General features: G+C 37.3%; 1 protein-coding gene across 1 annotated transcript in view; it reads right to left on the bottom strand.

Moving 5' to 3' along the window:
- The window catches only part of CNTN1 (contactin 1), a 162,562-nt gene that overhangs the window by 13,174 nt on the left and 121,633 nt on the right, over positions 1-27,755 (bottom strand). The window contains exons 14-21 of the mRNA XM_068997569.1: positions 25,471-25,591; positions 22,170-22,328; positions 18,783-18,932; positions 15,279-15,349; positions 11,774-12,008; positions 8,068-8,171; positions 1,675-1,861; positions 102-214 (exon numbers count right to left, since the gene is read on the bottom strand). Coding sequence (XP_068853670.1) covers positions 102-214; positions 1,675-1,861; positions 8,068-8,171; positions 11,774-12,008; positions 15,279-15,349; positions 18,783-18,932; positions 22,170-22,328; positions 25,471-25,591 — 1,140 coding nt within the window. The remainder of the gene's footprint in view (positions 1-101; positions 215-1,674; positions 1,862-8,067; positions 8,172-11,773; positions 12,009-15,278; positions 15,350-18,782; positions 18,933-22,169; positions 22,329-25,470; positions 25,592-27,755) is intronic.

Genomic DNA, 27,755 nt, shown 5'->3' with positions numbered 1-27,755 from the left:
AAGTATGTTTAAGTCCGACTATGTACAAAGATTCAACACTCTCTATAAAATGCACTACATGAAGCATACATAAAGATAAAAAATATTTTCAGATATCATACTTTGTATCCTTCAACGGCAGACTCGTTTGACATTGCCTTCACGTGATCCCAGGTGATGATGTACCTTGAACCAGATCTTACAGAACTGATAATTCTTGGACGTTGGCTTGGAGCTGAAAAGCAGTATATGTATAATGTACACATAAATGAGATTTCATAAATGTTCAATGATGCTTTTATTAAGACATATAAAAATGTAAAAATGGAAATTAGGCTGACATACACATGATCAAGGGATAGTCTCCTTCCTGGAATGATCTGCTACAGTTCCAGCCAGGCAGTTTTGGATGGCTTTGTGCAGTGGCTGCGTTGTGGGTCTGCCTTTCCATGTTGCCAGAATGGAAGTGGCCAACTTTACCCTTCACTGTGTTGCTGACCATGTGTGTTCGCTGGCATGCAACTACCTTCAGAACCTCCCAGAAATGTGGCAAAAGTCATATTTATTCATTGAGATCAAATATTTAATTAACCATTTACAGGCATTTCTACATCATTTAACTCAGTTCAGCAGAAATAGAAGTACTCTACTGCAGAAACCATTAATTATAATTTACACAATAAGCTTATAAAATGGACCCTTATTCAACACAAATGAACCTTGCAGGTGCAAGTTGCACAATACACTATTTGCTGACAGAAATCCTCCAATCGGCCGTATGTATTTTTAGCGCAGATAACTGTGTTTTAAACACACAGGATGTGTTTCTTACATTGCTCAGTCAATGCTAGTGCTAGGTATCCTCATTAAGTCACGAGCAATATTCAAAAGCCTGGTATGTAAATGGTATGTAAATTCTAGGGTGAGATTCAGATCACCTGCTTCTCAAGGTTGCCTGATCCTGCTGCTCTGCTGTTAATGAAAATGGCAGTTGGTCACATTTTAATCATCAGAATCCTTCTTGCTACTGACTAAACAGAAAGACAGTGTACAGATGCCTGAGTAATAGCTGGTCTCAACTGTTCCTCATTTAGAATATCATGTCCACCTTTGGGATTCCCAGTATTTGAATGACACTACAGAGGGCTACCAACCTGGTGGGGAGCTGGAGCAATTGATTTGTGAAGGAAGGGTGAAAGAGCTACACTTGTTCACCCTGGAGGAGAGACAGTTTTGGAGGGGACCTAAGAATCCCCTGTCCTAGCAGGGGGCTTATCAAGAAGGATCCAGGCTCTTGGATGGCATGGCAGGAGGACCAGTAACAAAAATGCACAATACTGATCAAAAATCTCAGACCAGATGCTCAGAGTAAGTCGGGGAGTGGAATGGGTTTCTCAAAGAGTTTGTGCAGTCTCTACCTCTTCAGGTTTTTAAGATCCAGCTGGATAAATCCCTGAACAATCTGATCTGAGCTTATATATATATATATAAGCTATAATCTCAGCCTCTCTACTGCCTTTTGTAAGATATCCACATTATACCTGGCAACAAATGAGGAGGAGAATTTTAGCAGAAATTTTCAGACAAAGATGCAATACCACATGAAGAGAGAACATTCGGTGTATATGAATGAGAAGCCATGTTTGAAAACACAATGGACATGATTATACTTAACCTAATGCTCCATTTACTTACGTGCTTTCCTGGTAACAATATCAATGGTGTTGCTGGGAGGTCCATAGCCTGCACTGTTGAAGGCAGAAACATCTACATGGTAGCGAGTGTTAGGCTTCAGGTTTTCCAGTTTGGTTGAATACTCTTGATTGCTCACCTGTACCCGTTGTGCAGCTGCTTCTTTATCATGAGCAGCCCAGTAACGAATCTGTAAGCAAGCCAATTGGAAGATTAAATTTAACATATTTCATCATAAAGAAATTTTATAAAAACTGATGTATTTCTATACTGTATATTCTGGATATAAGCCAGCTAAAAGAAATCTAACAGCAATAGCATAGAATTCCTTCCACAGGCTGTGATTTTAACCAAATTGTATATAGGCATACAGAAACAGAAATAAATGCAGAGTTTTTTATGTAACCTTTTCTCACAGTAGTTTAACTTGTTCCCAGCTAAGTCAATAGAAGTTCGGGAGCTGGATAATGCCTTCAAAGAACAAGACTATTTTCTTCTTGCTCTTTTGTTTTTGCATTCTACTCTGAACTTTAGTATTATTTTCTTAACACTAGTAGAGGCTAAAATCTGATAACGTTTTCGGACTATTTTGTTTAAAGTGTTTTTTTAAAAATTTTGCCCTTTTGTACTTCTATCTATGGAATGCAAAGTATTCAGTCATGTTAGCTGCATGTGTAGGTCTGGATGGGTATACATAACCATTTTCTAGAGTTCTTCAGCTAAATTCAGATTTCATAGCACAATATAACATCTGCCAGAGTAGATTAAGAAGAATATGAAAAAACTTAAAATATGTGAAAAGCATGACTCTAAACTTGTAACATCTTAAAAAACAAAGCCAACTAAGAGTACACAGAAATTCCATGAGGGTTTTTGTTCCCCAATAACTTGTTCCATCCTACTTTAATTAATTATGCGTTATAAAGCACCAGGTGAAAACAGTGTAATTCCTATGGAGTGATGCCATTCCATACAGTCCCTCACATACAAATGGTCCTATTCTGCATGGCCTGCTGAGTTGCAAATGAGAGTAAAACACTGCCAGTCTCTCGGTTTTGTCTAGTTTATAACCATTTGCATAAGACTAAATTACTGCACCAACCTGAAAGAGCAGAAAGCCATGCCCATTACGTTTTGAGTGTTTTCAGCCCCAGCATTTCTGCTCAGCTTCTGCCTGACTTCATAGCGATTTTTGTGTATGCTACATGAGGGCATTTTAAATTTTTTAGGAAGAAGTTAATATAAGTAAATTCAGGCTCTGGGAAAAATCTTACTTTGTAAGACATTATTGGTAACATGGGGTATCCTGTCATCTTGTCTTTTAAATAGTAACTGCTTTAACCTTCTGTTCTTTTGACATTAGTTGTCCATGAAAACTTCATTTAAGGAATAGTTTAGAAGAACGGATAGTTTGTCAGTGTTAATATCACAGTTCTCTTCTTCACAAGTTGTGGCTACAACCCTTGTTTGGTGAGGCTTTTTTTTCTCCTATTTACATTTAAATTAAAATATTTAATAAAAATATTTCTTTCTTTTATCTTAGAACACATGCTGTGGCTGAATGAGGAGAGATGCAGGGGATTTAGTAGGGGATTTCTCTTCACCTACTTCAAATGTCTTTGGACAGGAGAACAGTATCACTACACAGATTACTGTCAACTAAATACTTCTTGTAGCTTGTCTCTTGTCAATGTTTGTTGCCACAGTTCTTCCCACAGTGTTACAGGTTACTCACTCTGATTATTATAAATGTGACATCTTAGTGGCCTTTGTCACTCTTTTCTGGTGCAGGGACAATCACACTGTATCTGCAGACCAAACTGGCTTTGCTTTTTAGGTTCAGCATGCACACCTGATTTTTGGTATGCACAAAAAGATAATCTTCAGTTCTATAAATGTATGTCCTGCATTCTGTTTAGAAAGTATCATCCACCAGCATCCTAAACATCAGTTTATTGTAATTTAGGCAATCACACTCATGAAATTCCCACTTACAAAGGTGGCTATTTTCCTGAGTAAACAGCCTTTACCCTAAAATGAGTGAGGACTGTGTATCCAATCTATTCTGCAGGCTTCTCCAGCATGGTGGTAACCTCCACATGATGAATGGTTTCAAACTGGCATAGATCTGAAACTGTGAGAGCCGTTTTAGCTGAAGGTCTGATAATGATCTTCAAGTCAGAATTTCTCTCACATTATTATAATTAACATACTGTTGTAGATAAGCTGCTCTTGTTGAATGCAACCAGCTGTACACCATAAGGTATTAACTGTAAGTGGCTGACTCAGGTGTGAGAGGGCCTGTACATCAGGAGCTAGAGGATGTCATGTCTATCTCTGTCTTGAAGTTCAAACAAGTTTCTAGCCTGCAGTAAAAGGATGCCTGTGAAATTCCAGGTGGCCAAAGTCTATAAACCATGACAGGACCAATGGTAGCTTTGCTGTTGATTTTAGCTGGCCATTGAAAACTAATTGATTAATTTTTACTATTATCTATTATGTTAATTAAGTAACAGCTTTACCTAAAGATAGAAAACACACTTTATATGAAGCTTTTATTAATCGTGGCATATTCTGGAAGCCTTTAAATTCCTCCACCTTGCAAAGCTTTTTAAAATCTTAATATTCGTTTGCAGTACAGGGATGCTAAGGGTGTAATACAAAATTAACACAGAGCATCAAACAAGACAAGCGAGAACAATGAATGAAAATGCAAATTAATTCACTGAGAGCACATTATGTTTCAGACAGAAGTAATATAGTTTTAAAATTTAATAACATTTAAATCCCAAATACTATTGTTCTTGGCTGCAACATTACGGACTTTACTCCTATAGTGTGTGAGCTGTATGTCATGATCACAGAAAGTTCTTCTACTATCTACAGCCATATTTACATATTTGGAACATTGTAACAACTCTTGGAAAAGAGTTTCTCCCTGAAAGCTAAAAAAACCTACTATCTTATTTATACTATTGCTATATTTCTCTCTTTAAATAATTTCAAATTCTCTTGAAACAATTTGGAAATTTCTTTCTTGCCTCTGGGGAAGTGATATCTAGAATTAAAGGCCCCATTGCTTCATTGCTCACATTTCCCCACTATACTGAGTAGCCCCTCTCTCTCTTTCTTAAAGAGCTTATATAGTATCCCCAGACAGTCTGCTTATTCCTGGTGCTCTGCATTTCCTTTGTTAGGGTAATCCACAGGCAATGAATCCCCAGAGGACACAGAAGGGGATTTCAATCAAGCTCTAGAGTTTTTGTAGGAAATAAGGCAGTAGTGATTTGTGTGAAAGAATGCCTTAGCCATCATGAATTAGTGCAGCCCTCTGTGCTAAAAACAGGGAAAAACCTGTCTTTCATGGTCCTCTCCTGTAGTTAAACTTTAATATACTGAAGCTGTTTCTGTAAGTGTTGTGAAACAAAAGCTTCCATATTCTTGACAGTTTTACATAGGACACAAAAATATACTTTACTCATATTAAGAAAGAATGCTAATAGCATACTTCAGTCAAGAAGAGACACTGGTGGTCAGCAGTGATAAATCTGTTTAATAAAATAAACCTATTGCATAGGTTCTATTGCATAGAAGCAGCATGAAATATGGATAGTGTCGCTGGTGCTGCACACACTGCAGAGATACGGCTTTTAGCAGTCTATTGTAAGAACTCATAAATCTTAAATTCTTTATATGGATGGAGATAGTTTTCATACCTTATCTCTTCTTTAAGTGTGAGCTGAGGATACTCCTCTGTAATGGCAAAATGTATCAGTTCACACTCATCACCATGAGGGCAGTCATCCTGACAGTATGCATTAGTGTCAGGAAAATCTGACTCCTCCTGGTGTGAGAAGCATTGTGTCACAGGTGAAATACCTCAGGTTCTTTGCTCAGAGTACTCCCACCTCTTAAACTCTAGCATTCAAAAGTCAATTATGCAATTTTCAAGTAATAATAAAGACCAAAAGGAAACTGAGAAGGTGCTCTGGTGAATGATAGTTTCTACTAACCTGTATTACACCAGAGCAGTAATTAAAAAGATAACTATTGTAATGTTTATCAATTCAAATAGACACAGAGCCTTCCAGAGATAGTCACTGGAATTTTATAATACAGTTTGAGTACTTTTTCCAGCACAACTTTTGTTGCAGCTTCACAAAAGCTATCTGTGGCCTTAACCTTCCAGAACAGCCCTCTGTTTTTGCCCTATCCTATGCCTCCTTCAAGAGTCATGGGAGTTCTGATCTTCAGGAACACAAGTTTTTCTTTTTATTCTCAGTGAAGAAGCACGGTCTTTCCTTTTGCTGCCTTCCCCTCTACTAGGATGAGACTGGTGATTGTTCTGGGGACAAAGATCTCAGAATTAATACCTTATTGAGCATTGTGGGGCAGTAATTTGTGACTATCAGTCTGTTTATTGTCTAGTCAGATGGAAATTTTTTACATAGTCCTGATAATTAGAAGATTATCTTAGAAAAAGAGAAAAAAAAAGAAAAAAATTTATATTCTAATGTAGCTGTTCACTGTACTGTACTGTACTGTACAAGCCAGTCAGTTCACGCTGGATTTGTGAAAGTGTATTTCTCCAGGAATATGTGGATGAAATTACACTACAGCTATCAAAACAAAGCCACACCTGGAACAGCCACAGTCCATGTAACACATGGTCCATTCCCAGGATATCCCACCTTTATAGCAGTTAGTCTCTTTTCAGTCCAAAGATCCCCTACATTTCTTTCTAATTTTTTCCCTTTTTTTTTTCCTATTGACTCTTCTGTTCATCCTGGTCTTTCCTGCTAAATCCTCTCCCCTCCCTTCTTCCCCTGATGTCCCCTGACAGCAACTCAGATGACTTCATGTAAAATAAGGTAAAATTTTAAAAAACGGCCAAACATGGGTTGCCTCTGGGCATGTTCTCCTACCATGTTCTTTCCATATTCATCTTTGTCCCTCCTGCTTTACTACCCCATTCCCTACTACAACTCTGAACATCCATCTTCATGGTCTATCACAAATGCAATCCTAACCTCTATCAGCCCTCCTTGTTGCTGCTCTCTCCATCAGAGAGAAGTTGCCACTCTCCCCCAGTTGCCACTCTCTACATTCCCAGAAGTCCCCTGGTGTGTGCCAGCCAACCTGTGTGTTCAGGTTGTTTTGCATGCAAAGGCTTCAGTTTCTGGGCACACTGTCCAGCTCGGGAGTGCAACGCTGCTACAGGGCTGTCCTGGCTGAGCTTGTAGATCTCAGCTATGACCATCAATTTCTCCATCCTATTCTATCTACAAAATCCCTGGGAGACACCAAACCAGTGGGCTGCTTTAGTACACTAGGAGTTATCACTGATATTAGTATCTTAATTTCAAACCCCAGTGTCCTCTGTTGGTAATTTTTAAATTTTGTGTCTGTACTGTATTAAATCAACCTTTACATGGGACACTATTCTTGTTGCAGTATCACAAAAGTTTTACATAAATCTCATGGAGACAGAGAGATCAGGAAATATAAAACCAAGTACTATTAATTTATTCATAGATTTCAATTATAAAAATACATTCCACGAGATTACTCCTCATTTATATGTGTTTATTTTGGAACATAGAGGATATCATCAAGTAGATGAAAACTTAAATCACAAGGCAAGTCACTAACAAACTAAAGACCCAAACCCCTATTCTGGGGTGCAGCCAAAGTAAGCAGGCTGTACACTGCAGAGTTTGTCAGCATCCACTCTGCATGGATGATGTCAAGACTTCCCTGCTAGAGTACTAAACGGACATTTCCCACTGCACCCAGCCTGTGGTTGTCCTCTCTGCAGAAGGCCAAGAACAATTTTTACGGGTAGTACCACTGAGATGGACCAGATGGAACATGCCCCAAAGCTCTTTTCCATGCGGGGAATAGAAACCATCAAAAAACATCACTGTCTTGCACAATAGCAGTGTCTCTGTTGTATTGGATTCCAGGCATTTGTCAAGTAGTCCCACTTACTATAGGGTTTGTGGGTGAGATATATTAATAACTGATAGTAATTTAAGTGGGCTAGAGTTAGTAACAATTTCACATATGTGTTGACAATTACACCCGTAATTTAATTTCAATATGTTTCAAGAAGTTAGAGATAGGCATTCAATTACATAAAAGAGACAATATTATTTCATTAAATAATTATGTCTTTTTTCAGTTGAATAGTGCAAATATACATTTCTTGATATGCTTTAATACAGAAGTACATGACACCCAAAAAAAAAAATCTATTTCTGAAGATGCAAAACCTGCACAGAAAATGCTAACTAAAGCAAACCCTAAGAGACAGAATGCCAGAGTAGGAATCATTGTTGGATTTAACTACTGACAGTAAAAGAGTAAGATTGACAGTGTTGCTACTAAACTCACCTGATATCCTTCCACAGATTTATCTGAAACATGGTGCCAAGAAACAGACATTTCAGAAGATGACAAAACTTTTACGCTCACATCTGTAGGTATTTCAGTTGGAGCTGGAAGATGAAACATACGTTAAACAATCAATCTGATCTTGTGGTATTGCTATAATTTTTTACAGGGACTTTTCTCACTTTAGTATTTTATATTATTTTCAGTATTTTGTATCATTTTCCTGGTATCAGTGAGCCAAGTATTAGTCTTTAATCTGGTTATTCTTAAGTAAACTTCAAGTCCAGTGATGATCTGTATGGAAAATGACTCTATAAAAACAAAGCAATGATCCTGTTACTTGGCTCAGACTATGTATTTTTATGCTTCAACAGATTTCTTGCTGAAATTTGTGTAAACTGGAAACAGCCTTTAACAGAATGAAGCATCCAGTGGTCTTGTACTAAATATTACATACATCAGATTTTTTAAGTTAGTTACACACAAATACTCATGTATGTCACTTAGTCCTAATGACACAAATTTTTTGTGAGAGCAGATATTAGATACCTGGCTGTCCAGTGGCACAAACAAACTTGAACACAGGTGTGAAATGATCCAAAGCACCCTTCTGTAAGGCATACATCACACAGTTGATTTTGTTTGTATTCTTAGTTCTGAACAGCAGCCAACACAGAGTACAGACCATTATAATGTGATAGACTTTTATCCAGGGCTTCAAATACTAAAGTCTAGTTTCATTTCACTGTGGCTTAAATTTTAAATGAGGTAAGGAATTCAGAAAGGCATAAACCTAGCAATGTCTGTAAAAGATAAAGTTTTCCAAGCTAAGAACAGTTCTCTGTCGTGAATCTTTTGAAACAAGTTGCAACAGACAGGCATGGCAGCCCTAGCTGAGGAAAGCCTTCATATACTTAATCTTCCAACTGGGCATCCAGTCAACTATGCATCAAAACAGCCACTATGAAGAAAAAAATCAGTAACATCTCTCATGAAAAGTATCCTAGGTAACAAAATAATCTTATATGCAAAGTTACCTTTTGTAATTGTCTTTCAATGGCTGTTAATAATGCAAATATCTAATTAAAAAATTATACATTATTGCAAAATTGTTTTCACAATGACAGGAATTTAGATAAGCAAGAAGCCTGTGCACTCATTAATAGCAATCATTACTCACTACTAGCAATGGCAGATATGACTAGCAGTTGTCAGACATGGAACTTGGCTTATTACACATGGGAACACAGAAATTCCCCAGTCACTGACGTGAATAACAATGCCCACAGTTACAACTGGAGAAACATAGATCTATTATAGAATACACAACTTGGTGGAAAAGTTGTCACTGTATTTATGTATATATGGAGATTTATACATATCTATATGGAATATTGCATGACCATATTGCTTTAAGATTTCTGTAATACTGTTGAGAAGTTGTGTTGTCTAACAGTAATAGTATTACTTGCTGACTCAAAGGTACAGAAGTACAGGTGGAATAGTTGTGATCATCTAATCTATTCCCAAATCACTGTCAGACTCTTCTCTATTGTATCAATTACAGAACTTTCCAAAAAATTCATACTGAAAAGTTTCAACTGCCAGGGCTTTTGCTGATACAATACTCTAACAATATTTCATCTGCTCATGCTTGTTTATGAGCTGCAAATAATTTAATCCCTATTTGTCATTTATGTTCTATAAATATTTTGCAGCCTCTCCTGAGCCAGAAAGAATGTATCAGTTGCTTTCCTCCAGTCTACTAATTCAGTAATTCTACCAATAAAAGGAGAAATCACATGGTCATCACAATATGTTCTCTTCACTGAAAATACAGTGGTCATCATACAATTATGTTCTAAGCAAAACTATACAAAGTTCAGGCTGGCAGCCAGTGAGCACACTACAAGGTACGGAGGTGATTTTGTTCAAGTCCTGATGCCAGGAGACAACTCTGCAGAATGCTCTTCGGAGTAACTTCCATTACATCTCTTGAAAAAATTCCTTCTAACCTGCCCTGAAGTTCCTTGATTGGATATAGACAGTAGTCATGGTCACAGCTCCACACAGGACCTGTGAGCACTGCTGGTAAGGTTTGTACTCTTGTGCTTGAAATCAAAGAAGTAGGTTCACTTCTATTCTATTGCAGCTTCTACTTCTTTTGCAGTCTGCATCTGGCATAATTTAACCACAAATGTTTTTATCAGGTGTCTGGGCTTTGCTAAAGTCTGTGTTAGAACATCAGCAGCCACTCAAGTGACCTCTTTATCTGGAAGTTGGCACTACTGCCCACTTGCTTCTCCTCTGTCTTTTTGAGCTACTAGGCTCTACCGTGCCCCTGAACTTAGAGACCATACAAACACACTTGCCACCCCTGACATGGCATGGATAATCCTAACATAAACACATGGGAGCTTATCAGTCAGCAGTTGATAAAGCCTCTGAGCAAGGATGGATACTTAAGTGTTATTTGGCCAATAGCTCTTTCATTACACCATAGCTATTTACTAACACATACAATTGCAAAAAAACCCTTTGTGTTGCTGCAGCAGCTGTTGAAGATGGTTTCCTAAGGTGCACTTTCCTGAGAAAAACAGTATTAACCTCATTAGCTAGCTTGGTGTTGCTAGCTTGAGTCCTGAATTACTCTGAGAAACAAAAGGACTCTTTCATCTTTTCTCTGTGTGTGGCCAATTTGTGTGCAAAGTTCCCAACAGTGCTAATGGGAACCATGAACATAAATCTTCCATAAAATACACAGAGTACAGAAGAGAATCGGAAGTGTCAGAATGTGGCCCTGCTATCATGTCCCTCCTCTTGGCTCTTTGGTCTACATCTGTTGACTTTGGGAAGGAGATTTTGCTCCACGGTAAGAAAAATACTAGCTATTCTTTGGGTTTCTGGCAGAAATTAATAAACTGCATTTTTTTAGAACAGGCTTGAGTGATGAAAATGGAATTAAAGATGTTGTATATATTTCTTCTGATTTAACATAAACTTTCTTCCAGTACTTTCTCTCTTCTGCTAAGTTTGGAAATGTCATGTAAACTTCAGTCCTAAAGATCACAGCATGTGAAATAATTACAGTAAGAATTAAGAAAAATATTTTAATGGAATGTGAAAGAGGTTTCTATTGAATTACTCACTTGATAGCTCTAAAATGCAAACCAGAATAAAGACTGTAACAGGGATAATTTAAATGAGCCTCCAAACATGATGGAAATATAACTAGATACAACTGAGCTATCATTCCTTCACAGTTTTGGGCTATATTCTGATAATGATCTACTAGAACACTAGCCTTTAGTGTGGTCTGTTAAGAAGAAAAAAATTAAGCATATGTCAAATACATGTATTAAGATCACAGAAATACTGCTGAATAAAGATGTAAATGTTTTAGGCAACCACTATGAACATAAGAAATTCTTTTTCTGTATTCTTAAATCTTTTAACAAGCTGTGTGAAGAATCTTGCATGCTGCTGTGTATTGCTCACTGACAGCAAGTACAGCCAAGTGCTCTGCATCACACAGCAGAAAGTGGAAGTTGGCTATTCAGAACAAGTGTATTGTGTGAGGAATGCACACCTTCCCTGCTGAAGATGTATCCTCCTATACAAATCAGTGTCAAGGACCAGGTTCTACTGATGTTGGTAGTGCTGATCTGGCCCCTCAGTGTAAAACGTATTTGGAACATTTACTCACCATCTTGTGCTGAATAAATGACAGCAGTGAGACTAAATGGTCCATCCCCTTTGTTGTTAAAAGCCTTCACTTTTACTTGATACTGAGTTGAAGGGGGCATTGATTCATCCTTGTGGACATATCGGCCAATTTCAGGATTAGTAACCGTAACTCTTCTCCATTCTTTCTCACCAAATGGCTTGAAGGCCACTATATAACCAAAGTTATTGCCATAGTGGTATTCTCTTGACAAAGGCTGTAGAGACAAAAAAATTAAATACTAATTTTTGCTAAACAGCTAGGTCTAGAATGAAATATAAATAACACAGAAAGCACTGATATGTACATTATAAAAACACTAACCTAAACCTCAATTTTTTCCTGGTTTCCTTCAATGGCTTGCTCCCACCCCCTTTAAAAATAGGCTCTCTTAGATCTGCAGTTTTAGCATATTTGCTAGGAAAGTGTTTTAAGATCTTTTTCCTCATCTGAACTCAGTGCAACACACATCATGTTACCTCCCACAGAAAGAAACCAAGAATAATTGTGTACTAAAACAGCTGTAGCTAAAAAAAAATGACTTAAGGAATGAGGCATAGCAATATGTAACACAGATATACTATGCCAGTATATGGGTCCATGTACATGTGTGGAGGTAGATATTCATGCAAAAGAGAAAGAGAAAATCTGTGTGGATGGCCCAAATTATATTAATTTACTGAAAGTTTGTCACCTAGGCAATTGGCACAGCTGATGAAGAAAGATGGACACTTTCAAAGAAAGACTCATCCTACCACTTCTCACTGATGATGGAAGGGATCTAGTTGCTGATTTAGACTACCTAGCTTCTAATTGGTAAATCATTCATTGAAATGACTCCCACTTTCAGTACCAGCATTAAAGGTACCTATCCAAAATATTTCATAAACTATAGCTAATTTCCTATACCTAGGAATATTGGAAAATATGAAATTAGGGAGGTAATCTGCCATAATGTATTTTTCTTCTTTTACCAAAGCCCTACATTCAGTGGTCCCTTCTCAGTCCATGGAGCTTTTACCACAACTGTTAGACACTGCACCCAACCAGCCAAAATCACAACATTCATCTGTGCATCATGAGGTTGACCAGCAGCATCCTTTGAAAATAAGCTTCCTGTATTACCTCACAGAGATGAAATAGCTTTTCTTGAGGCAAAGGTCTTGGAGCAGTGAAACAGAGAGTAATTATTCTCCTTAGGTGTTTGTCCACTACTGCAGCACTTCAGCCAACATGTGTGAAGATATTCTGAGCAAGGTTTTATGAAAATTTGATTTGCCTCATCTTCTGAATCTATCACTGTAACTAGCTTCTTAAAATAAACCAGAATTCTATCTCATATGCCAAAATAAGCAGCCTGGATGAGGCCCTAGTCTCAGAATGATTGTCAGCCAGAGCAAACTTTAGAAAGCCAGGACTGGTGCTTAAAAATTATATTCTGAAAGGTCTTATATGAAGTATTAAAAGCAGCTTTCCCTCCAATGGCTGCACATAATAAGTAGGTATAAGTGACTGAATAGTTTGTAGTATCCACTAAAAACTTTGAAAAAGAAAATGGGAGAGGGAAAGACAAATGGGGAAAAATGAGGAAAAATGGGCATGCCACTCCTAGCTCTCCTTCTCAGTTCTTCTTTCAAAACAAGACTTAGAAGAGCTTTGATTGCATCTCTGGCTGTCTCATTCAACCTGGGCTTATGAATCATAGCAAAAGCTGAAAAGGGGTTGGCAGCAACATGTGAACCTGCCATACATTTTGTTCTTCTCTTCTTAATTAAGGAGTATTTAGAGTAGCATATGCAAATGTCAGCACATCTGGGGGAATCAATATACATTTTTATCTTAGCCTTACAGATAGATATATTGTTGTCTGTCAGACAGAATCCATGAATCTACAGCCTCTATTCAAAAACCCATGCTAGATATAGCATAGGAGATTCTTGGGAAATAAATATTTGAAGCCATGCTTAATTTGTCTGACTAAAGGAGCTACTCAGAACAGATGTGAAAAGCATGACATTAGGTAAGAGAAATAATGAGAATATAAATCTACCTGAGTGTACAGGAAATACTAAAGTGGTCTTGTACTTCTGATCTTAAATTAGTCACTATTTTCCTGGTTATATTTTCTTTGTTTAGTTTGGTCACAGCCAAGTTACGACTATATTGGAAATGCCTGAGTACCAGTCTTTACATGCAATGCAAGAAGTAGCTGTGTAATTTGTTGAAGTTTTTATAAGAAAAGCTTGTGAAATAAAATAATCTATGTCTTCTGTATCTGTCCATTGCATGTGTTCTTTTGCTCTTCAAAAACAAGAGACCAGAATTAAGCCAATTAGGACACATCTACTTCCTAACCTGTTATTAGGGGAACTAAGATACAACCTCTTCAATATATTGTGACAGAACTGTGGACCTTCTTTTTCAGAAACTTATAAACCTTTTCTTCACTGCTAAAAGACTTAGGAAGACTGAATAAATATTTTGTACTGAATTAAAAAACAAAAAAAACCCAAACCCCAAAACAAAACCCACCCAGGAAAGCCCAAGCTCAAAGATATGGCTGGCTATTTCTGCATCATACTTGAGAACTTTCACAGAGATATGATCAATCCTAAGTACAAAAGGAAGGAAATATGCACATGGATTAAAATCTGCATATTCATAAGGAGAATCCCTATACAACAATATGCGCTGTTGGAATTATGACATCTTTACATTACTTCCCACAAGAAAAAGCACTCTTCCTGGAGGTAATTCAGCTGCTACATTTGAAACAACTATTCCCCAAAAGACACAAACAGGATAATGTGCCTTATGTATCTCATAGCCTTACGACAGTGAACAGAGAGGTCAATAGAAAACAAACTTGGCAATTTTTTCAAGCATAACATAACCATCTTTCTTTGCCAGAGGTAATGCTGCTGTGACTGTTTTTCCTGGATACTGATAGGCTCTGACATGAATCCAACAATCTTTTTTTTTTTTTTATTTCTTCTCCCTAGCTTCCCCAAATACCCTGCAGCAGATTTCAATTCTCTCTTCCATGCTACTTTTGCCTATACAACTTTCTTTATAAATCCTTATCGTCTTGTGCTGGGTTTTGCTTTCCTCTTACCTTGGTGTCTCTTTTCCTTTCCTGCTTTACCTATATCCACAGTATAGGTAAGTTTTCAAAACCATTGCTTCAATAGCAGAATGAAGACTGCTTTTTTCAATGCATTATCATAGTCATTATATGTTTCAATCTCTTTGTTTTAGAATGTTTTAGATGATATTTTAGAAATGTCCAACACACAAACCCCTAAGGTACTCTCTTCCTCATTCCTTTTCATGTATTTTTTAATGAGAAAAGCCTGAAAACCTGTATATTATATACAAATCCTGTTCTCACAAGACCCAGAGACAAACTATCCACAGGTTTCAGGAGGAGCAAGATTAGATATAAGATAGTAGAGGTTTCGTGCCATCTTGCATGTGCAATACGTACCATCCATGTTATTGTCAGCTCTCGATTGCTTCCACCCCCTCCTCCAACATCAGAAGGAGCCACATTAGGAGCTAGTGAAACAGAAGAGACATGAAAAATTACTACAAAGTACGCAGCAGACAGCTGCAAGGCCAATGAGCACATGTGGCACACACTATTAAAATAATGATGGTGTGCAATCTGCCAAGACTAAGGTATAGCTACTGCTTCAGGAAACATGCCAGCTGTAACCATAGCTAGCAATCATTCCTCTTTCTCCCCGTATTATCTACAAATATTTAATTGAATATTCAGGAATGGAAAATTTCTCGTAAGTCTCAAGAGAAGCACACTGCGTATTGTTCTTGTGCTTTCTCAGATGCTGGTATGCCAAGGGCTCAAGCACTGTGGACTTGCATGTGTAATTACCCTAACACACTGTGATCAGTTCCACCTACTTCAATGGATTTACCTGCCACGTGTAGTGTTAAACCCGTGGGTCTATCTTTGAAGCACTGGCAGACTAACTGTATTCTAGACTAGTGGCACATGTCTTCTTAATTATCATGTTCAGGATGGGTAGATGTACCTAAGCAAAACTGGCACAGCACTTCATAATTTACTCATTGCATTTTACACTGATCTCCTGTGTAATGAAATATGATCTGTTGATCTATCATTGGTGCACAGCTGGGTGGTAAAGCCGGATACCTTCAAGGACTCCATTATAAATCATTCCTATATTGTCATTTCCCTCAGTCTCTCTGCACTGAGCGCAGTGGTTCTATTGCTATCCTCTGTGGTGTTTGTGTATTTATTTGCTGTCACTCAATGCTGAGGACACACAAAGTACCACTGAAAACTTAGGACATGACAGACTCCCTACAGGGCATTTAATATGCCTGAGATGTGCATGTATTAGCTACATGCCCTACCCAAACTGTGTTCTTCGTGTAAAAAAATTCCGATAGGATCAGGCATTTTCTCTACTAATTAGTGAAAGTTATAGTGCTTTTGCACTATGTAAGTAAGATGTTTGCTGAGGCCTTCTCTGAGGGTCAGCTGAGGAGAAACACAAATCAGAGCAGAACTAATGTTTTCAGACAGGATAAAAATACGCAAAAATAAATTTGAAATTGAAATCAGCATTCAGTGCATGGTTTGTATTATTTATTTCTGGCCTTTCTGAAAACAAATTAGTGGAGATCAAGACTAAACATACATATGACAATTTGAGAGAAAGCTGGGGTTTGTTAATCGACCTTGTAGTCACACTGTGTAAGTATATAGCTTTAGAGCTAAGTTAGAAGCAGAGGATTGCTAGAACGCCTAAGTAGTCAAAGAAGATAGACAGACTGCCAAAGAACAGAAAACACCCGACTGTTTTAAGTCTAAAAAGTCACTCTTTCCAAAAGAATCTTCCTCATTCTCCCAACCATTAAACCCAGGTTTCTCTGTCTGTTAAGACCAGGCAACTAACTTAGACAACTATACTTAGACAATTACTCTAATGCCCCCAGAAGCTAAAATACATAAAATCAGACCTTGATCCATTGAATTTCAAGAAATCACCATGAAATGTTACTGATGAAGCAAGCTGTTTCATTAAAAATAAAAAACATTGCACACAGTCTTAGCATGCTACTGTTACTGAATTTAGTTATCTACCAGAAGAGAGACTTCAAAATTGAAAAAGACACTGACAACTTTTAAGTGTAACAGACATTATTTGTCACCCACATAGTACAACAAAGTCACAGCACTGTTTGTTGATGTTTAACACAGAAAAAATGTTAGCAATAATAACTACAATATGTGGACATGGCTTGTTTGCTATTCACCTTTTTCAGAATTATATGAAAATGCACATGCAGTTGTGCATGCTGCTTCTGTAGCACCCTTGACATGTGACACTGACAGTGCAACCCAAATCCTACTGTTGCTTATAACAAATTCCAGCTCCTGGCAGAAAACACACTTGGGCACAGAAGTTAATCTGTAAACTGTAAATTATTTGTACCCTATTTTGGCATGGCAAGAAGTGCTGACTGATGCCTCAGAAGACTCCATTAACATTTTGCATGGTTTGCCAAAAATTGTCTCACAGTCTGCCAGAGCATGGTTCTTGTGCCTGGGGAATCAGACAACAGACTAATAGACTACTTCTTGCAAAAGAGGTACGTTCTGCTACAAAACTGGAAAGCATGCCATTTTTGGGAAGGCTACAAGAAATGCCATGAATGTGGCACACTGCAAACTGCAGGACACTACCCCTATTCCACCTGTTAGCATTATTTCTCTTTTTATCTGTGTCTTTTCTAACACTTTAAAAATGTCTATTGTGCACCAGGCATTCAAAAAAGCATGTGTAGATTTTTTTCTGTAGATTCTTGGCCTTCAAATGCAGCTCTTGAGTCATAAAACATATGATGCTAGTAGTCAATTTTCTAGGCAGTGATTATCATTTACTTTAGTATTAAAGTTCTGGGGGTTTTCCTTCCCTATCCAAAATAATTTAAACAATTTCTTTTCTTTCTCCCCAAGCAAGAAAGTTTTAATGGTCCAAATTTGTCTTTAATGAATGTTTTGAAATTTAAAATGCAAATACATTTTATTTTGAAAATACTATCTAATCAAAGTTATGACCTAGCAGGTGTAATCACAAAAGTTAATTTTTACCTTTGGTTTTTCATTTTTAGTTTCAAATCTCAAGCTATGGGAAACAATTGTAAAAAAATCTAGATTGCAAGTGGGTGCTACTGTGGGGTATACAGGCCTTGCTGGATACAGACTTTGTGCAGTGATACATTACCCCCTAGAACACTGATATTATCTCCTCTGTCCAGTCAAACCAGAATGTATTATCTGGAATAGTAACATCTATTTCCTCATTTTGGAGAATTCATTTTAAAAAGGATGTGCCTGAGCCTAAAGAATATGCTTAAATATGCTCTGAGCTATTAACACTGAATAACCAGACTGATAAGAGAGTATGTTGTGTTGGATAATGCCTCATATGTGACTTGAAGTAAGAAGACACCAGACCAAACCTTCAATCACAGAAAATTAGTATTATCCAGTAGAACACACATCTTGTCATGTATTCTTTAGTTAGAATGCAAACAAATGGCAAATGGGCATTTTCCTTGTTAAATACATGTATGTTTTTTCATAAGTCCTGAACCACTGTCCCAAACATGTGCATGCACTCATACACACACAACCTGACTGACAGATACAGTGAGGCAATCTCTGAAAGATACAGTATGATTCTGTTTCACCAAAGCAGATAAATTTGCCATATCACAACCATTTATTTTCTGTCTGCTTTGATGCTATCACATCTTGATAGTTTGGTACTTGCTTACCACAATCTGTAGCAGGGGGTGGCTGAAAATATATTCTCTGCACTTGGATCTTATAAGATGCTTTTTTAAAAATAAAACCTAAAATCACCAAATTGGTGAATAAAAATGTAAAAATCAAGAAACACATGACAAAAACTTGACATTTCTGTTTACGTACGAGCGCCTTCAGTTCTAATCCTCTGTGATGGCATACTAGGTTCTCCTGTCCCCAGAGTGTTTGTTGCTATTATCCGGAATTCATATTCCATCCATGGAATTAAATCGATCACTGTAGCAGATTCCATATTTCCTTCAATATCTGACGGGTCTAAAAAAAAGATTAAATGCTTCAGAAAACAGAATTTTCACACTTAGGTCAGCAACAGTGTGGTTGATTGCAACATAACTTGCACTATTCTTCAACCACACATAGACAACGACAGGAAACCTGATGTTGTACATTAGGAATACCAAATTTTACAAGGAGTACTCACAGCAGTGACTGGGAATGTGGAAGCTATGACACTATCCTGGATAAACCCTCATACACTTTTAAGTCTTAACTGGGTGTGAACTAGTACGTGTAGTTACAAGATTTCCTTACTAATTACATATGGTAGCTGTAGAATTTCATTTCACCTACAGACAAATGCAGTGAGAAATCTGTAATGCAGAAACAGTAAAATAAAAATTAATTATACAGATAGGTAATGGCTAGACATGTAGGGTTCAATCAATTGATTAAGAGTGGTTTATAAAATGTGGTCCTAATTTGGTGCACCTAATTAGTGAACATGTTACAACTTGCTATCTGGTTCTGATCAAGAAAGGTAAAAGGTTTTGTAATTCCTGTGAAAAGACTTGTTATTGTCATAAGGATGAGCACTTTTATCATAAATAAAATGAGTAACTCATGACTGACTGCAATTCACAGACAATAGGGGTTGTTTCTATAGTTGTCTGCAGCTATGGAAAGACAGAGGATTTTCATTTATATACAAACAAGAGTTGTTTGTCAAAGTAAGAGTCTTGTTTTCAGAGGAGGATTAGAACTGAGATATTCTGCACTGGAAAGGCAGATGATTTGGAATTAAAATATAAATGCAATGCCTACAAAAAAAACAGGCAACAACCAGTTGTAACAACCAGTGTAAGCACTAGATGATGACACAACTGCCCTCTTCCTAATGATCATTAAATTTTTCATTCCAAAGTGAGGTCCTGAAGGAGAAAGAAACACACTTTCCAGTTTTCTTTCTACCTGCCCACCACCCTCCCTCATCCTTACTCAAATTATTTTTCTGTCTAGTCAGTAGAGCTACTGCAAACCTCCCATGTCATCCAAGCTGTGATATAAACTTGACATTCCTTCAGTGTCCTCCTGGGCTACATCTGATCTCTTAATTTAATTTTGCTGTCCCACAGATTCCAAGAACTATTACAAATACTTGGCACAATGAGAATCTGACCCCCTTAACTGGAAAGACCAACATAAATGTAAACAACTTATTACATAACCCATTTCCATACTGTGAAGTAGAATACACTTTCACGAAACACCCTCAGTATTATGAAACCTGAGATGAATGATTTGGTTGGGGGAATAATGCTAGTAGTAATAATAACAACAATATTTCCAAAATGCAATGCCAAAGTATATTTTCTTTTTTCACACATTGAAAATTAGCAGCATTAACTGATAGCCTAAGCATTTGATGACAGATCAATTTTGACAGTTCATCATGCATCATTACTACAAAAGTTAACACTGAGTCAAAATGGGAGGAGATCAGCAATTAAGTAAAAGATTGCAGTGGTGCCAGTGATGGTTACTATGGTGATTTTACCTATTTTGAGGGAATCATCTATTTATCAAAATTCCTCAGCGTGGCTCAAATGAAAAAGTAACGATTTTGAAAACACCAGAATAGTTACTTTCAACTTCTCAGAAATTAATAATGTGTATCTTTTGTGCTAGCGTCTTTAAAAAGAAATTTAACAATCTAGATTCCTCCCTGTCCCACCCAAGATGTGAATCCCACTCAGCATTCTTTAGGGTAAGATTCAAAGTCTGACTGCATGTCTCAAAGACTATCTCAATAATTCTGAGAAGCAGAGAACTTCAGAGATGCAGAGAAGTTCATCCCATCATGCCTACAACACTGCAAGTAGGGAATCTTCCTGAGAAGTGAGAGGGGTGGTTTCAAGTCTCTGCTCTGAATCAGTGAAAATCTGAAACCAACACTTATGTTAACTCTTACACCTCCATTTCCAGTTCCAGTAACACACAGCACAAAACAGTATCAGTTGCCCCCTGAAATTCTTCACATGTCCTTATTTTTTAAAATGGAAAACTAAAGGATGAATAGGAAATATAATATAATTTATCCTGAAAAAAGCAGAGACTAACAGGATCCTCCCTGCTGCAGCTATTGTTACTGAAGCAAATAATCAGTTATTTGAACAGTTCTCATTTCTACGTTAATTATTTTTTTTTTTAAAGTTCAAAGAAATCTATTCTACAGAAGCCATTAAACAAGATATAAGAGATAAGAAGGGGTTGGGGAACCTTCTGGATTTATTTTCCAAGCTACTTTGACATAAAAAATATCAGTGCTGACTGATGAAGACAATTATATCTAATAGAACTACATATACTACATAGTCTGAAAGAAAAATATCATTTAAGGCAGATGGCCTAGTATTTCTAACTTTTTACTCTAAAAAATGTTACAGATTTTCAGCTCAATATGTCAGTCTATTTCTTACACATCTGTAGTTTCAAGTGACAAATAGAAGACAATCACTGAAACTATTAATGTTCTTAGAATTTAGAAATGCTGAGTATGGAATATCTTAAATCCACAGGAAAACACTTAAGTTGTAATTCATAAGGGTGGGATAATGAAACATATCAATAGGAAAATTCTGTATAGCTTGTGACAATCTAGCCTTCATAAAGCATTCAGAGATACTGGTAGCTTAAAAATATTTTAGAATTTATGTTTTTATATTAAATACTGAAAAAAAAAATTATACTGGCATGTCCTGTACTCAGGTAGGTGCCTCTTAAACTGCAATTTTGTGGCACAATGATGACATCCAGTGGTTAGAAGGATAATCTTAGCTATGTTTTCTCTAGGGGTGCCAGTTTTAATGCAACTGGAACTTAGTCTGCTTCCAGGAAAAAGCAGACAATTTTAATCAGCCTTCTCCATAACAAATACAGAAATGAAGACACCCACTTGTTATCTAAATTAACCTGCAAATAAATTTTTATGATTCCAGTAGTTGATGTTGAATGTTTTAGGCAACAAGGAAAGAGGCAAAAAAACCAGGTAGCAACTCTGGCCTGTTCTTTTCTGCATTTCTTGATATTCAGTTCAGGCCCTCCAAATGCTGGTGACAAAACTGTTGACAACACACTGACAGGACAGTAAACCTGCAGGAGACATTAACAGCAACCCTAGTTTCCTTTTATTGTGATTATTTTCTGATTAGTCAAACTTTCTAACAATCATACTTTAAAACTTACTGTCTTTATTACTTCTGGCATTACTCTTACCTGTTTTGGCATCTTTCCACTCTTCAGACAGAAAAGTTTTTGACTGGATAGTGTATTTAGAAATGGGACTATGATTGTCTGTTCCACGACTCCAGGTAAGTGCTACAGCAGTGTCTCTGATTTCTTCTACTCTTATACCTCCAGGAGGGCCTGGAGGACCTGGGAAAAAAAAAAAGAGGGTTCAATTAACAAATTAAGTATGCTGAAAATTAAAGTTCATCAACTTTTAATACTCTACAGAGTGATTCAAAGGACAGCTGCTCTTGCATTTAATAACTACCAAATAAAACTTCAACAATTCTTGCCTAATCAATGCTGAGATATTCTTAAATGAAGAGATGCTACTTTGAAACTGTCGATGCTTGTTTTACAAAGCAAAATTGAACTCAGAAGAAACCCACAAAATTTTCCTTCTCAAATTCCACCTAATAATGACCTTATTGGGGGCCTACCTTTAACCTACACTTCTGCTTGTGCTGTATAGGCCCTGAGTGCAAGTTATATGGAAAACTTTGTAACTTATTTTGGAGAAAAATAGTACCTTAAAAGAGAATTCTATAGATCTCTTCCCATTTTTCTTGGCCTTCATATTAGCTCAATGTGGTAAACCCCTCATCAGATTCAAAGTTCCTACAAAGTTCTGGTTTTGTTATTATGCTTCTGTTTTATATGATACACAGTTATCTGATATGTATTAACTGTTGTGTAAAAACAGATACAATGCATTAGAACTATTGAGACATATTTTCTGCTTCAACATTCAGAGATAGTAATATGCCAACATGATTCAGATAATTATCCAACAATCTGATTGAACAAGGCCCAGAGAATATTAAAAAAAAGCCCAAGAATACCATAACATATTTCCTGCACTATTTATAGAGAAACCACAGAAAATCACAACAAAAACAACAAAAAAGAATGGAATTAGATTTCTATGTCAGATTTAAATACAGAGTGTGCCAAATGTATCTTCAGCTCTTGAGCTCTTTATTTTCTCCATACTGCTGAGCAAAAGGACTCAAATGAAATTAACTGAATCAAAAGCTTATACTACTGTGTGTTGTTGTTTCTTGGCTTCAATGAATATATCCTTCTAACAAGCAAGCAATTTCATCCCCTGGACCTCCTTTCAAGGTAAGGACTAAATACCTCACTGCACATGGAAACAGCTTCTTACTCTTCACAGAGCATGCACAAAGTAGAAGTTGTTGTTAAGAGCTGATTTTTAAGATGAGGGTTGTTGGTCAACTCTCCACCCTGGTAACATGCATATTTGCTATCACAGCTCTAAGGACACAGGTAGATAAGATCTGATGAGAGACCCATTCTCCTGCAAGACTGTTCACTTCAGAAGCCCTCAGGCTGGAAGGTATGGAAAGGTTCATCAGTCCCAATAACTTTCCTTCTTTCTTCAAATGATACCTCTTACAGCTTCTCACCTCACCATCAGCTTCTGAAAATGGCATGTCTCAGGAAACACCAAGGGCCAAAGGAAAAGGAAAAGGCTCCATAGGAAAGCTGATACAGGACCTACAACTAACCCCAAGGCTGGTAGTTCATTCAGCAATGGGGCATGGTTCCACTGGGTCCAAATACAGTGGCAGAGCCAGGTGCTGATATGGCAGTCCCAGGTATGCCCCCGTGGGCAGTGAACTGGGTGCATCCAGGTGACAAACTGCTGCATATATCCAAGCAGTCCATCCAGGAGGCAGCTACCCACAGCACAGGCCTGAAGCACATCCTGGAGGCAGGGCCAGAGACAGAGCTGGAAGCAGGCACATCTGTAACACAGCCCCAGGGAGGGCAACACAGGGCCAGTAAGGTCTGTAGGTGCAGGCAGGGGCTGCAGAGTCTTCAGTGTACTATTGCTAGCAATTTAAACAAGATCACATAAAACAATCCATATGAACTGTTATATTGTTTTGTGGACAGACAAAACATCTTCATGTGCCTGCAGTGACAGTAGCTATCCTTTACCACTCCACTGATGAGATGCTCTGGAACACATCTCTTTGTTTTCATGCTCTGCTCTTGCCTCTTCCTAGAAGTGCAGTGAAACTACAATCCCACCTTTGTCATTTTTCGTTAAGATATTTACTCTTGGCCTAGTAACATGCTGAGTCTTACACTGACAAAAAAAGCAGCCATAAGCAGAACTGTGTTCATTGTATTAAAATCCAAATTTTGAGAATAAAATGAATGCTAATTTCTTCTACAGCACAATTTCTGAGCAATGACTCTAATTACTGGGTTGGAAAGGGGAATCAGAAGCTTAATAAAGCACCTTGTCTCTCTTTTAATTTTTAAAAGGAATTGCTTACATAATACTGAAGCATATGAACAGATCCTACTCTTTTACTTTGCAGATGTATTCTGTAGTTTCATCACTTACCATATTTGCTTTCACATTTTATCCAAAACTGATGACATTTCATGTGCTGTTAATACCCAGCAAAAATTAAATGCAGAAATACTCAACTGCACAACAACCTCAGATGACTGAAGTTCAGAACCATTACACTAGCTATACTTCAGCTGCTTCACAGCTCTATGGTGTAACTCGAATGTTGGGCAAAACACAACAGCAAGGCAACTCAAAATACAAGTTATATCTGCTTTGGATAGTCAGCAAAACAAATCATTAGCACTTCAGAATGTGTTATGCCCACAGGCATAAAAGAGAGCAAAATGCCCAAAGTACATTAACTCATGCTATCAAAACTTCACATTGTAACAGATTTGTAGGACACATACTGTATGAGCAAGAACAGCATTTTGAGACTGCAGGAACACTTAACAGACATGAATCAGATAAAAACTGAGTGATAAACTTAACCCCAGATGTCTTGGTTTCTGTAATTTGAAAACTCAAAATCTGTTTAATGTAGCCTAATATTATACACAATAATTTAATCCATACAGCTTTATGAAAAAATGAGAAGTGCCTTAGAAATGTATCCAGCGGATACATTGAAATGATCCTTGAAATCTATTTTTAATAATGGACACCAAATTAAACTATGTAAAAATTGCTTTAAAATACAGAAAATACCCATAATCAAAAAATCCTTATTGCTTTTCAGGAAAACACGTGGTCAGTTAGACCTCTAAATGTCTGCAACAGAATCAGTACCCTGAGTAGACTTTTATGACTTTGCATGTTTATGCACTTCTCATTTTAATTTCTGCCATCTGTTCATGAGAAATCACATACCCTAAACAATCAGAAACACTCCTGTCTTGGTGTCTTGTCTGGGTGAAAACCAGCCCCGTTTCTGTATTACCTGGAGAACCTTACCTCTTACCACAAGGTCAGCTGAAGCTGAGGAGTTGTCCACAATTGTCTGAGCAGTGCACATGTACCTCCCCGCGTGCCGCAGCTGAACATTTTTAATCAGCAGCTCCCCATTGGATTTAATCTGTCACAAAAACAACACTTGGTGAAAGTGGTGAACACCCCTGTGCAGCTACATGATACCTGTCTACACATCTCTCCCAAATGATTTACAGTGGTTGCTATTTCTAAAAAGTGCTTACTTTGAGAATGGATCACCCTCAAACATACATCTGATTTATAGGACAGCTGTTGAAAATGTCCCTTGTTTCCTGAGGATCTGCAGTTCTTTACTGGGCATGAAAAAACCAGACACCTTAGTAAATTATTATTAACAAGTCAACATCTCCCTCTTACTTTTTGAAGCCCATATCTGAACATTAAATTGAGTCAAGATTTTGTTCATAAACCACAGTCAGATGATTTTTCTGCAACATTACTTGCTTTTTTTAAGCACATTGGCAGGATAGCATGTCATGGAGTCCTACTAACAGAGCAGATGCTGTTTGGCTCTTCCTTTTTAATCCTAAAGCAGTACCTGAGTTTTTATCTCAGAGAAGCTACAAGCATGGCCTAAACAAAGATGCACCAAGACCTGCCCTGTACACCTCTGTCCACCCTTGCTGCTGAGGCCCCTGTCAGGCTGGACATGCTCGTCTCCCGGCTCAGCTCTTACTGTTCATTGGCAAACAGCAGGACCCCCAGGGAAGCAATTTAGCAACAAGGAACAAGGCTCATATACTCATCATCCCAGACCCTAATCCTCCCTTAACACTCCTCACCAATGCCAGACTATTGGGAAGTACACAACCATGTTTTCAGATGGCTGTGTGGTCCACTGGCTACCTCAGGCTGTACAGAGAGGCAAACAGAATACAGTGGTTTTGTCCTATGACACTTCTGAGTAACCAGATGTGCACCCGTAAAACAACGAGTAGAACAGATACCACTATGTGCACCACAGCTATTCTTAATGAAAAATTCATTTTATGTGAAGACTTAAGTGTTAAAAAATAACAGACTTGAAATATTTTGCTTATCCATCCTGCATTTTATTCCAGAAAAAGATTACTAGGCTAAATCAATGAGTTATACATGTGCTAATCTTAAAGGGATTTCACAGAAAAAAAAAATTCCTTGCAAAATACATCTGAACTTTCATGGGAGTAAAAGTGCTACAAGAAATTAACAGATGGATTTATACCACACTATATCAATAAGGGCAACATTCAGATTTCCTAATTCACTGAAATTTTTTCAAAAATATAACTGAAAAAACCCCCAAAATCAAACATTGGGATAACTTATTGCAATCCATAGACCTTTACATGCAGGAACAAAAGATGCAAAATGGTATGTACAAAGAGAAACTGCAAAAATATTTAGGTGTAAGAAGTGTAGTGCTACCATCATCACAGATTCTGAGGAACAAAAAAGACCTTTGAGACAATCTTGAATATTATGGGCTGTGTCTCTGCATTTAGACATTCAGAAGAAATGAAATAAAGCTATGCCATCCAGTTTCTATTTCCTGATTGAAAAGGGTGGGGAAAAAAGTAAGGTTAAATCTTTTCCAAGTGCTCTGAAACTAGAATGAGAGTTTATATTTAGGGGAGATTAAAATACCCAGATAACACTACCCTTTTACTTTCCAGACTCCAGTGAGGATTTTGATTGCCAGCTTCAATTTCTGCTGGCATAAAATTTCAGCACAAACTGAAATCTGTTTAAGACCAATTTTTTTTGGTCCGACATAAGAATACACATATTTAAGAAATTACTGTGGTAAATAAATAATTGGATAAAAGAAGAATCAAGCACACATGAAAGAAAGTGCTTGATTCTGGCTAGCAATACTTCAACTGATTGCCTTACACAGTCAGCAAGAACGGCAGGTTACACTGTACCTTCTCTCATTTTGAGTGACACAAGTGCTGCTAGCAAGGATCAAACAGATCAGCTGGATCAGTGAACAATCTAATATTCTTGATATATACCAGATCATTTCTCTCTTAGTTAGTATTAAACTATATCCATGTGTATAAATATATTCACACTTTTCACTCAAGGCTAACATGACATGGCTTTAAATTTAATTTGTCAAAGTGCATGAAGCCTACAGAGATGAGATGAGTCTGGGGTAGTGTCATTCCTGTGCTCATGCCTCCCCAGTTTATTCATGAGAACTCCAAGGAGACCTGTCACAGACAGCATCCTTTGAAAATCTGCTGGAATTACTGCATAAGCGA

This window comes from Aphelocoma coerulescens, chromosome 1A (assembly GCF_041296385.1).
Source record: "Aphelocoma coerulescens isolate FSJ_1873_10779 chromosome 1A, UR_Acoe_1.0, whole genome shotgun sequence".
Taxonomy (NCBI): Eukaryota; Metazoa; Chordata; class Aves; order Passeriformes; family Corvidae; genus Aphelocoma; species Aphelocoma coerulescens.
The sequence above is the reverse complement of the archived record's forward strand: the minus strand, read 5'-3'. Positions and strand labels throughout refer to the sequence as shown.